At 38.8% G+C, this 13660-nt stretch overlaps 1 protein-coding gene and 2 pseudogenes across 1 annotated transcript; all 3 read left to right on the top strand.

Annotated features, from left to right (window-relative positions):
- The window catches only part of LOC139476965 (uncharacterized), a 51406-nt pseudogene that overhangs the window by 15253 nt on the left and 22493 nt on the right, over nucleotides 1–13660 (top strand).
- Nucleotides 6373–7275, top strand: LOC139477045 (uncharacterized). Its single transcript, XM_071259606.1, has 2 exons — nucleotides 6373–6407; nucleotides 6654–7275. Exons 1-2 carry the CDS (start codon nucleotides 6373–6375, stop codon nucleotides 7273–7275), a joined length of 657 nt encoding a protein of 218 aa, XP_071115707.1.
- Nucleotides 7867–9390, top strand: LOC139477024 (uncharacterized; annotated as a pseudogene).

Below are 13660 nucleotides of genomic sequence, written 5' to 3'. Positions count from 1 at the left end.
ACTTGTGCTTCACATAATACAAACGTAAATCATACACAGATAGATGAAAACAAGTAAATAATTCCAGCCTTACCGGGTCTTTCATGGAAACGGCTGCTGTGATCCACCTCCGAGTCGCAACGGGCAGTCATCTCTACATCTTCAGCAGCTTCTAGAATCTGCTCCTGTTTATTCACAAGTGCCTTAAACGCGTCCGTTGATAAGCTTATACTCTTCTCTCCTTTCAAATTTCTTTTTTTAATGTGGATGAAGGGTTTAGACGATGCTGAATCCAAACTGACATCGACGGTACTGTTATACCAGTAGCTTATACGTTTGCTAACCTTTTTCGTGGCCATGTTCGGTAGTCAAATTGTTGATGCTGGTAAGTAGGTAGGTAGGTAGGTAGGTAGGTAGGTAGGTAGGTAGGTAGGCAGGCAGGCAGGTAGGCAGGCAGGCAGGCAGGTAGGCAGGCAGCAGTTGAAGACCGGGTTGTGTCTGGCTGGCTGGCTGGCTTGGTGTTTGCTGAAGAGCTGGTTGGAAGGCAGAGTGGTTGTCAGCTAAAAAACTGACGTCCGTCACCGATGTCTGTCCCTTTTTATCTACCTTATACCGAGTAGTGATTGACAGTTTTCGTGTATAATACCTTGTGCATATAAAATAATTGAAATTAAGTCATGAAATAAAGGTAACACATTTCATTGGATACTCGGAAGTAACCAATCCACGATAGTTTTGGAAAGTTCTAGCAGAAATCTTTACAATCCATGCAGGAAAGTTCCAGCAGAAAATCCTCACGTTCCCACGCAAGATGATTTAACATTTTCTTTTCATTTCATAGTTTTTTTTGTTCAGTTGCAGGTGGTATAAGTTTGGATATACTAAATGTTTCGTGGTTATATATGTCTTCTTATTGTCTACAACAACCGAGAAGTGGGTTCGAGTTAGGACGCTATTGCTCGCATTGTGTGTAAAGTTTCAAATATAACAGTGCTTATCTTTTTAAAATACTCAAGATGGGGTTCCACTAGTACGTTCCTATTGTATTTTATGGTATTCTAGTCAAAGTTGAAGAACATTGTGACAGTCTCGTCCCACCACCTAGCAAATTTATCCTGTTTGTCAGATGAAGTTATGAAACGTAAAAGATTTCGTGACAGTCGAACCCTGTTTTTTATCTAGACCTTTAGGTTACTTATGGACGTTTAAGTTACACTCGAAAATCGTCCGGATAGTGACAGAGAAAATTGTATTCTCACGCTACACATTTACGTATATGAAAACAATACTGCCATGGTGAAAAATGCATTGCTCATCATAAAAAGGTTATTAATGAATTTTAAAACAGAGGCCATATTAAAAAATAAAATAAGAAATACACTTTTACCGCAAGTAACTTTTTGTTTTTGTTTCGTTCATTCGAATACTTTCATCAGGTTAATATAAAGATATCAAATCCATTCATACTTCAACAGTGAGTGAATGGGAGTATTATTAGTGCACAGGCATTAGTTCAGTCATATCGTGTCGATATCAATATTAAAATCAATAGAGTTGTAACATAAACACTAGTACATTATAGTGTATAGATAGTGTGGCGTCCAGTTAACTGAATCAAACCGAAATAAACAAACAACAAAAAAACACAAACAAAACAAAAATGAATTGACGATGTATGTTTTCACATCATCTATCAATCATAAAAAAGTAGGTGTTACCTAGGATGACATCGGGAACCAGTGATTCGTCGATGATGTCTCACAATGTTTGTAGTCGTAAACGTATTCATTAAGTTAACCAATCACTCGTATTATACGGTTAAGTATAAAAGTCAGCAACGGAAATTTGGAAGGACACTTTGAGCCCGCTGCTTATAGTTGAATACAACCTCTGACTTTGGTCCTCACACGCACAGATCTACCTTGTTTGAAACTTCTTCGCCGACTTTGAACGAATTGGTAAGTGAGTTAAGATTTCATTTTAAAATACGTAAGTGCGGTATATATATATATATGATTCTATAGCTATGCGATACTGAGCGAGTGCATACGTATGTTTAACAACCTTATGTTTACTCTTACAGATATATTTATATGGGTAGCGTAACGGGTAACACATAGACATTGTACAAGGAGAGAATAGATAGTATGTCATCCTACACAACGTGTCCGGTCTATGTTTGTGTATTATGTCAGAAATCATACGCATCTAAAGTAAACTTATATCGTCATCAAAAGAGTTGTTTTGAACAAGAACCCGAGCAATTTCCTTGCAATCACTGCGACGTTGTGTGTACCAGAAAAGACAATTCACAAAAACACATTCTTAGATGTCATAGAGAAACGTTAAAATGTCGCAAGTGTGGAATGCAAAGTAACACTTTCTCGGCTTTGCGAAAACACCTAAAATATTGTCAAGTTCATCAACTGTTCAGTTGTGAAAAGTGTGGAAAACAATACACCAATCTAAATTACTTAAAATGGCATGTGCGACGTCATCACCCATCTCTTTTTTTCTGTCAACAATGCAATTTCTCCTGTAGCAGTAAGTACAAACTAGCTTATCACAAACGTCGGCAGCACGGTTCATTCTCCGGCAAAGGGAAAGGCCCCGCCAGGAACAGTAGGTCGGTATGGGGTGGAATTTTGGGCAGCGGTCGTGCTAAAGGACGCCGGCAAACGAAGACACCAGTTACACAATCTAACACGAGACAAAATAGCATACCTCACGGGTGCGCGCGTCAAGCATTTGATGGTGAGGCTAGGGTATTTAACTTCACACCAAACGGTATTAATGAGGGTAGTGACCCTTTATTGTATTTAGCGTCCACACAAGAGAGAGTTATTGATGTGGTAAGAAGGGAAATGGACGAAAAAAAATCTGTTAAATGGGGGCTGTGTCTACACGTTCAGTTTTCAAAACTAGCAGACGATGGACAAGTGAATCACACGGAACCTTTTTTTCATTCGCCGATGGTGGTTGGTACGGAGGGTGACAGTTTGATCGAACAATATCACCAGCACGTCAATACATTATTACGACGTATAGATAACTATGAGGGAGAGAGTTCAAATCTAAACTTTGAAAGAGTTCTCAACGTCAAACTAACCGTAACTCGGTTCAGACCCTTTCGCGGCTCATCGTTCATCAATCTACCCACGGAATTGAAACGACATAAGAAATCAATACTGAACATAGACAACAGCGATGATCTGTGTTTTCTGTATTCGGTGATAGCTCACTTTTTCCCCGCTCCGCCAGAGTCTCATCGCGAACGTGAAATCCATTACTTGCCCCACATCGATAAGTTTAATATTAACGGTATCTCCTTTCCCATGACCTTAAAAAAAGTTTCTAAATTTGAAAGTCAAAACAATGTATCCATTAATGTATATGGGTATGAAGAACCGATGGTTGATAAACGCGGTAACGTTACTCCAGGTTACATTTATCCTGCTCTCATTAGTAAACAACAGGATGATGTTCCTCGCGAACGATGTATCGATCTCTTGCTACTAACGGATATAGGAAAGAGTCATTTCTGTTTAATTACCAACTTGGCGAGTTTGGTGAAAACATCTATTACGCAAAGAAACAGTGAAGTGTGTCGACGATGTCTTTGGTCTTTTACAAAACAGTCGGCCTTCGAAAAACATGCTTCCTATTGTAATCAAAAAACGCAGAGAATCACAATGCCGAGTGAAGATGATGATGGCGATCTGCTCGAATACGGTTTGAGACAGAAATCCTACGAACAAGAATGCGATTTCATTTTTTATGCCGATTTCGAATCTGTACTCGAACCGCAAGACGATCCGGATTCTAATCGTCTCCAAACTCACGTTCCCTGTGCCTATGCTTACAAACTGATTAGTCGTGTACAAGACTATTGTCAACCCTTGCAAGTGTATACCGGTCCCGATGCCGGTATTCATTTTATGACGAGTATTTTAGAGGCTCACGATTGGATCCAAGACGAAATTTATGCAAATCCAGTTGACCCCATCATCTCTCGCGATGATGGCATAGAGATAAACATAGATGATGTCTGTTGGTTATGCGGAGAGGGGTTCGAATTGTCATCGCCGGTCGTGGACCACGATCATTTAACAGGTCGGGTCAGAGGGTTAGCGCATTTTGACTGTAATCTCAATTATCAACAACGAAAGAGGGTCGTTTGTGTGCTACACAATGCAGAAAAGTACGACACACATCTGTTGTTACAGGCTGTTGAAGCCTTTTTGGACAGAGAATTAAATTGTATTGGTCACAATACTGAAAATTTTTTAAGTTTCAGCGTCGACAACCTCGTGTTCTTGGATTCTTATAAATTTTTGAATGCTTCCCTAGACAAGTTAACTAAAAACTTGAAAGACAAAGGCATTGAGCACTTTCAACATTTAAATGAACAGTATCCTCACCATGTACACCTCTTGACGAGAAAATTACCTTTCTGTTATGAATATCTGAGCAGTTTTGAGGTATTGGGTGAGACATGTTTACCGTCCAAAGATGAGTTTTATTCTTCGCTGAGTGAGGAAGGAATTTCGGATACAGATTATGACTTTGTACAACAACTTTGGCATACGTTTGACATGAAATCGATGAATGATTTTGTGAAATTGTACGTGACGGTAGACACCTTGTTGTTATGCGACGTCATGCAAATGTTTCGATCTATGTGTATGAAGGACTACGGTCTCGAGCCGTTTCATTTTGTGAGTCTGCCCGGTTTCTCGAACATGAGCTGCCTCAAGCTCACTGGTGTTCAGTTACGTCTCTTAACACACCCCGATTTGTACGGGTATTTTGAGAGGGGTATCAGGGGTGGATGTAGTTTCATCAGCCATCGTTATTTCAAAAGTAACAACGTGTACATGGGGGACGAGTACGACCCTACAAAAGAGACGGGTTATTTGTTGTACTACGACGTCAATAGCCTGTACGCTACTTGTATGACAGAGCCCTTGCGCGTGGGGAAGTTTGAGTTCTTAGAGCGTGACGTGTTTGACAGCATTGACTGGATGTCTGTCCCTTATGACGGAGACTATGGCTATGCGATAGAATGCGATCTGACAATTCCTCCGCATTTACACGACTTCTTCGCTTCATTCCCTCCTGCGCCAATGCATAGAGACATACCATCGAACGAATTTTCACCGTACTGTGAAGAGATTTTAAAAGAATTAGGTCTATCTAAAACTAAATCGAGCGGGAAAAATTGTTTTGCACGCTTTACGACAAAAACAACTACATTGTTCATTTCGAAACGTTGAAGTGTTACTTGAGACTGGGAATGCGAGTGAAACATATTCACGCCGTAGTCAGATTCGCTCAGGATGCATGGATGAAACCTTATATCGATATCAACACGCACAAACGTAAAATGGCTAGCGACAGCGCATCGAAAGATTTTTACAAACTTTTGAGCAATGCGTGTTATGGAAAACAGATTGAAAACTGTAGAAAGTATAAGGACATTCGTTTGGTGACCGATGCTAACATACTGACGAAATGTACTGCCAAGTGCAATTTCAAACGTCTCAATATTTTCTCCGAACAGTTGACTTCGGTAGAAATGGAACGCACCTCAGTTGCATTAAACAAACCCATCGCCGTGGGTTTCTGTATACTGGAACATGCCAAGAGAAGAATCTATTCTTTCTGGTATGACGTTTTGGTTAGACAGTACGGTAGTCGGGTGAAACTGTGTATGTCTGATACAGATTCGCTCTTATTCGCCGTGAGCGCTCCGCCCGAAAAACCCCTCCTTGAGCCTTATCTGTTTATGAGCTATCACATGGAATTGTTTGACACATCCAATTTTCCAAAGACTCATCCGCTGTACAGTAAAGAAAGACATAAAGAGCCGGGTCTTATGAAATCAGAAACCGCACATAATATTATCATCGAATTTGTAGGATTGAAAAGTAAATGCTACAGTTTTGTAGTAAAGCAGGAGGTCGAGAGCGAGGAAGGAGAAAAGAGTACTGTACTGTTAGAGGAGAAACGTGCTAAGGGTGTACAGCGTACCTGGGTGAAAAAACACCTACGTCATGAGATGTTAAAACAATGTGTGTTTGATAGAAAACAGTTTTGGGCTACTTTTCAACAAATCAGGTCTTTTCACAACACATTGTACACAGTGAAGGTTAGGAAAGTGGCGTTGTCTCCTTTAGACAATAAAAGGTACATACTCGATGACGGGGTAACATCCTTGCCCTATGGTTACATTGCTCCCGAGTAAGACGATCCAAATCTCTCCTTGTCAATGGTTTATCGTGTTTAAAGCACGCGCACTATCCCCTGTATGACGAGTCGCAGACAGGCGGATGACTACTAGTCAAGCTGGAAAACTGCAAGAAGCATGCCTACACGAAGACACGTGTATACATGTATTCGATGGATGTACATCTTACCTATATCAGGTTAACAGATTATACTCGTTTCGTTAACAAAACAACTAATAGATAAAGGAAAGTAATGAATGAATTAATAGAATAACATATCGCTATGGAAACAGTGAATTGAAATAAAGGCAAATGTCGTTTATAACACTACATTTTAAACACATATAGGAATGAATATGTAATGCGTATTGTTTTGTTTTGTTATTTTTTTTATTTTTTTTAATATATTTTTGTTTGTTTTTTGTTTTTGGATATTAACAACAGCGCCGCCATGAACTGCAACAGCTCAACGATGTCATCGACGAAATATCATTTCATCATCACGGATCGACGAGGACGCACAGTCCATGAGGATGAGCGATATTATAGCGATGAAATGTTGGCTCTGTCAATTGCTTTGGAGTTAGTTAAATCGACGCAGTTCCAGGTCTCAGAGGGACCGTATCGCATACAGCTCGGGAGTTACAACTTTGTGTCGCCGCTCCCCAAGGAAATGAAGATTGAGAAACAGAGGCTGGAGTTTGAACATATCCTCGATGGTTACTATGTCGCGGCACTGCGCGATGGTATAGAGATAAGAATTAAAGAAACTAACTGTCCATGTCCCGGATGTGAAATCAGCCATCCCTCGCAGCGACAACACACGTGTCTATATCCTAAGAGCTATAGCTCCGAGGTCACGTGGTACTTCGATGAGGTCATGAAAACTCTGACACACGAGGATCTTTTTCGAAAAGCAAAGCAACATATGGTTGAATATGGAATCGTTCATACCGGCTATGATCCGTTACCTTTCCACGAGGACGAAACGTGGGTTCGTCAAAATTATTTAACTGACGAGAGACAAAAGAAATGGACTGTCACTTTGCAAATAATAATGGACTGATATCACATTATCCTCAAAGCAAAGATAATTGATCAATGTATTATCACGGAAGACATTGGATAGGGTCAGTGGCTATATTTATCATATCATTCACATAATTATGGTAACCTTGATAGACACGAATGATTAGATTTCTATGATGGAGAGATATATAATATATTATTATACAGTTCTACATAGATTCTTCTGAGGTGGATAGATATATAATATATTATTATGCAGTTGTACATAGTATCTTCTGTAATGAAACGCATGTGATATTTCATAGTTAGATGTGTAATAAAAGTTGTTTTGAATTTCTTAACCTTGTAGTAATTATTGCATCGAACTGAAGCGAATCATATTCATGTAAAAATCATCAATCATCGATTTTCATTACATATTTCCAGACAATGTCATCACATTCGAACGGAACAGATGAAAATTGTCTTATATTAGCAGTTGAAAACTAATTGTCAGCATCTCCGCATAGGGTTCGCTTAGGGTAAATATCATGAAAAAGTTGTATGCGGAGTTCTGCAAGCCTCTTCTGCGCATGCTTATCTTAAGCCGATCAGTCACATGTGAGCGAGCGCGGGATGCGACAGGGAGATGGTCATGATGCAGCTTAAGTGTTTGTTAATAGTTTGGTTCTCCCTCGGCTCTGTACTTACAGAGAAACCCGAATTGGATATACGTACAAGTAAAACAAACGGTGCCAGATTGATCGTATCATGCAAGAGGACAAATGTCAAATACATACACATGAACGGAAAGCCTTTCGTGGGTATCGTCCGCATTGAGCTGGGGAGGGGCGATGAACTAGCGATTCAAGGAAACCTGTTCCCGGATCTGATGACAATCAGAGGGGGCGATTTTTCACGATTGAACTAAATTTTATATTATAAATAGATGTGCAACACATGATAATAATTTTATTAATGAAAGCCTTCTCACTTGAAGATTGAAACGATTTTCTCAAACTAATCTAAAGGTAGTACCGTGTAGGTAACTCTCTGTGTGTGTGTGTGTGTGTGTGTGTGTGTGTGTGTGTGTGTGTGTGTGTGTGTTCTTGCGATACAACAATGAAAACAAAAGGTATACTTAGAATTGTTTATCTTATTGAACAGACATCACTCCATCGCCATCATTGAGGACGACGACAATGACAACCCCCACCACTGCTTTCACCACTTCCGTCACGGATGCTGCGCTCACATCGTCAATGACAACCCCCACCACTGCTGACGCCACTACCGCCACGGATGCTGCGCTCACATCGTCAATGACATTGTGGTCTAGTACCGACACACTCACCACCACCACCACCATCATGACATCGTCAATGCCACGGACTACTGTGACACCAGCAGCTACTGCACAGGATGATCTTATCTCATCTTCCAATTCCAGTATGTTACTAAAAGTCCTACTCCCTATTTTCATCTTTGTAATCATAATTTCCATATTGTTTGCTCTATTTTGTTTCTTCAAATCAAGAAAAGGTAACATTTGTGTTACTAATCATAGAAACTTTCATAGTCAATTTGAAAATAAGATATATAAAGATTGTTCTATACCATTGACAGATATGTAATGTATTATTTATCATTAATCATCATAAGCCTTTAGCACATTCCTTAAAGTAAGATTTTTGTTTTGTCTGTTGGTTTTTCAGTCATTCAACAGGAATTAGTTGGTGTGTTGATCATGATGACATTAGTTTTCCTGCTGCAAGTGCTTAAACTGATAATACGACACTGTATTACACGACTGTTGAGATGTGTAAACGGATCCCGCACACCTTCGCTTAACACTACTGTTGTTGATGATGATGATGATGTTGATGATGATCTGCACCCCCCATCACCTTTCGAAATCCCATCACCACCACTATCTCCGCATATGCCACCACCACCAACACCACCATCACCATCACCTCCCCCATCACCTCAGCGGACACCTGTTACCCAGTTACCAGCAACTGCTTCTCCAGTCCCTACAGCACAATGCTTGACAACAACTCCAATGAACGAAACCGCAACTCCAATCAAGGAAACCACAACTCCCCCAGTACGTACCCCACTGAGATATCTGACAAGATATCAGACAAGGAGAATTTCACTTGATAACTAAAAGAACTTTATTGATACTACTTACTAGTATAATTGAGATGGTGCTGACCATTGATGTTGTGGTGCTACGATTGAAAACCTTTTTGTTTTTTCCATATATATCATGTGATATGAACAAGTTCACTTGATAACTAAAAGAACTTTATTGATACTACTTACTAGTATAATTGAGATGGTGCTGACCATTGATGTTGTGGTGCTACGATTGAAAACCTTTTTGTTTTTTCCCTATATATCATGTGATATGAACAAGTTCACTTGATAACTAAAAGAACTTTATTGATACTACTTACTAGTATAATTGAGATGGTGCTGACCATTGATGTTGTGGTGCTACGATTGAAAACCTTTTTGTTTTTTCCATATATATCATGTGATATGAACAAGTTTTTGAACTCATCAGGGATGTGATAATTGTTTTGTTTTTCATCATCATGGATGTGATTTTATATTTATGTATAATCGAGATGCTGCTGACCGTTCAAGTCCTAGAGCTACGATTGAAAACCTTTTTTTTTCTTTTTTTTTCCATATAAATATATCATGTGATATGAACAAGTTTTGAACTCATCAGGGATGTGATAATTTGTTTTTTCATGATCATGGATGTGATTTTATATTTATGTACAATCGAGATGCTGCTGACCGTTCAAGTCCTAGAGCTACGATTGAAAACCTTCTTTTTTTTTTCCATATATATATATATATATATATATATATATATATATATATATATATATATATATTATGTGATATGAACAAGTTTTTGAACTCATCAGGGATGTGATAATTTGTTTTTGTTTTCCTCAAAGGTGATTTTTAAGAAATACTTTTGTATAAAAGGAGCTGTGATTCGAATAAAAATTCTTTAATGTTCTGTCAGTATTATGTCCTATTTTTTCTAAATGTTTAAATTTCTGATGTTTCATATCATCATGATGTTGTTCAGCTTGGACAGGTGTAAAAACTGAACTTGCGGGAAAATGACTTGATTTTTCCTAGTTTGTACTGAACATAATCTTGAAGGTATGGTCCAAGGGAGATAATTCGTAAATGATAATACAACGACTCGTACAAGATCATCCGACATACATACATACATACATACATACATACATACATACATACATACATACATACATACATACATACATACATACATACATACATACATACATACATACATACATATAACATACATACATATATAACATACAAATGAATAATTCCTTAACTTTTATTCAGAAAGTTGTTGCTTTACAGTAACATCTCATAATACCTAACCAATATTACATATATTTACATTCCAACAACTTCAGTAACATTGTTACTAAAAGGTTTCCAAAAGCTTTGCTTTCCTTGTTCCAGGAACACCATATTTCACTTTGCTTTGAACAAACATGTTTTTTGTTTTGTTCATAGTAGCTAATTTTCGCTTTTGCTGACCTTTTCCTACTTGTGTGAAAAAGGTCTGTGATGCAGGCAGTAGTTTTAGTAGTCGAAGGAAAGTTTGAAATTCATCATCAAGATTGTAATGATTTTTCTGTAACACTAACTGTCGAATGAACTCGATGACATTGGAATGGTTGATAGTATGTCCATGTTTGTTTATCAATTCGAGATTAGTATTCCAATTGATGCGACCGAGAGCTTTTTGTTGGTTGAGATATTGCCACAGGGACACCAATTTCCCCTTAAGCTTATCCGACCGAACATCTTGTAACAGTTGATTTAAAACACTAGGCGGGTGTGCAGGCGTGTCCACTGCTGTCATCGTTGATGTACACCCTCCTGTTAGTTTGTTGTGTGGCGAGGTGATATTATCGTGGATGGACGTATCCCGCTCAGCCGGTGGTTCATCAGTTGTAGTGTTGTCTGGAGTCTGCTGCTGTTGTGGCATAGGGGCTGGTGGGGGTTTCAGGACTGGAGGGCGGTTGGCTTCCATCTTCGGAGGAGGTTGGATCAGGCGATGGTACGTCTCGCGAGATAACAGTATCATGGGTTTCGTCATGTTCAGGTGCGAAATACCTGTCGAGCGCTCTCACACAAGGTGGTAATATAAAGTGAAAAGAAACCAGCAGCTCCCTTTTAGCTCTGTATCCTTCACGTTTGCTGGCTAGTAACCGAATGATCTTTCTGTACCGGTACAAGGTCTTTTTCTCGCGATCCGTCACGGTAATGTGTCCGATGATAATGTTATGTAACAGCGTGATGATGGCCTTAAACTGTTTTTTTGACAGATGAGACAGTAATGTTTTACGCTGTACAGGGTTAGACCGACTCAGTACGTGGAGAAAATCCACGTTATCTCGAATACACTCGCTCATGGTGTGAAGCGAACCTTTTTGTACGTATAACCTACAGGCCCGCCGTATGAATCGGGTTGGTCCACTCCAATCCGCCAAGCTTCTTTAAGAGATGTGATGCACGCTTCCTTCGATGAAAACCACGTAGGGCTCTCTTTTAAGGTGATCTCTTCGGTCTGGTGCGGGGTAGCTCTTACGGACAAGGTAGAGGGTGGCGGGTTACACACGATGGTCCAAAAGTAGACCTTGCTCATAACGCGGCTGCTGTAAGACTGACTCGATTGAAGCGTGTTTATCGCTTTTTATTTGGGAAAATAGAGGGTGCAAAGTTCGCCGGGTAAGATCCCGGTGCGTAAGCGTCCGTATTCCGGGTCACTGTACGGCGAGGCGTCCACGACTAAATAACCGTATTTCCTCCCTTCCACGGCATCCTTGTAAGATTCCGAAAAATACTTGCTTTGACCTGGAAATATTTGCGAGGCCAAAATCTTGTATTCATGAGCGGAACGGGGATTGCTCATCAAGACGAACATATGCGTATTCACGCTCACCGTCCGTGAACAGGGACCTTTAGGGTAGACGGACTGTAGCAGATTGATTACGGTAATACCCAGATGATGCGACAAGGTGGTGTACACGTTTAACATGAGTTTACTGGTACATATGTCCATCATGAGATCGTCTAACACGAGAATCATGTTTTTGCTCGACTGATCGGACCACAAACGTAGTTGGCTTTCGCTGGGCAAAGATTCGTGAAACTGAATGTTAGTATAATAAACCTTGTGACCTATAATCACCTTTAAAGGTTTATGTTTGGTCAAGGCTAATTATAATTCCTAGAATTAGCTGTCGGGGAATTAGCAAGGGACCGCACACCTTAAAACAACCAAGAGGAGCATCTATTAGTGGCCAGTCTTTATTCCGTGTGTCTCAACAGTCATTTACATATCACAATAAAACATAAACAAAGTACAACCTAAGACAATTGAAGTATTCCGAAAATTATGAATTCACAGTTACAGTATAAATCTTACAATATATCATACAATAAACAAATGCACTTAACAATGAAACGAAGACACTTTACAATTGGTTGAAAATATAATACCCGTGATATAGCGCAATTAAGCACAATGTATTTTAGATAAACAGGATAACTCTTCGGTAAGACACATACTACATGCATATGTGTTACCAATAACTAAAATAATCTTACATGATCTTTTCTATTTATGAAGAGCGTAATGATCCGCGTTACTTTAATATACCTAGCAGAAGATAACCTAAACGAATAATATGAATACACATACATAATAAATATCTTACCTATTAATGAAATAGTCTTACATGATCTTTAGATGTTTATGAAGAATGTAATAATAAGCTTTAGTCCAATACACTTTACAGAATACAACGTAAACCGAATAATAAGAATATACAAATATTAATAAATATCACACCCATTACTAAAATAATCTTACATGATCTTTTAATGTTTATGCGAAACGTAAAGATGAGCTTTACTTCAATACAACCTTACAGAATACAACTTAAACCAAATAATAAGAATATTCAAATATTAATAAATATCTCACCCATTACTAAAATAATCTTACATAATCTTTTTAATGTTTATGTGCAACACAAAGATGAGCTTTACTTCAATACAACCTTAAAGAATACAACTTAAACCGAATTATAAGAATATACAAATATTAATAAGATTTCAACCTGCTAATTAAATAATATGGCCACGTTTTATATCTAAACTACCGTTAATAACAAAAGTCATATGCCCGACGGCATGTCATTGAATGTGTACAACGTAGAAATAAATAGAGCTTAATAATACTGAAATTATAGCAATACATGAGCAACTGAATTAAACAACAAGTGTTATGTGTGCTCACGGGTTTTGCGTGTACAGTATAGTTGCCTCGCTCAATAAGTACATTGTTTTAA

Source organism: Haliotis cracherodii, unplaced genomic scaffold, assembly GCF_022045235.1.
Source record: "Haliotis cracherodii isolate W230 unplaced genomic scaffold, xgHalCrac1.p SCAF_30, whole genome shotgun sequence".
In the NCBI taxonomy this organism is placed as follows: domain Eukaryota; kingdom Metazoa; phylum Mollusca; class Gastropoda; order Lepetellida; family Haliotidae; genus Haliotis; species Haliotis cracherodii.
The sequence above is the reverse complement of the archived record's forward strand: the minus strand, read 5'-3'. Positions and strand labels throughout refer to the sequence as shown.

What these genes read in the sequence shown, in the direction of transcription:
- LOC139477045 (XM_071259606.1), top strand. Translation starts at nt 6,373, where the DNA reads ATGTATTCGATGGATGTACATCTTACCTATATCAG. An exon ending in GTACATCTTACCTATATCAG is followed by an intron (nt 6,408 to 6,653) that starts GTTAACAGATTA and finishes TATTAACAACAG; the next exon opens with CGCCGCCATGAACTGCAACA.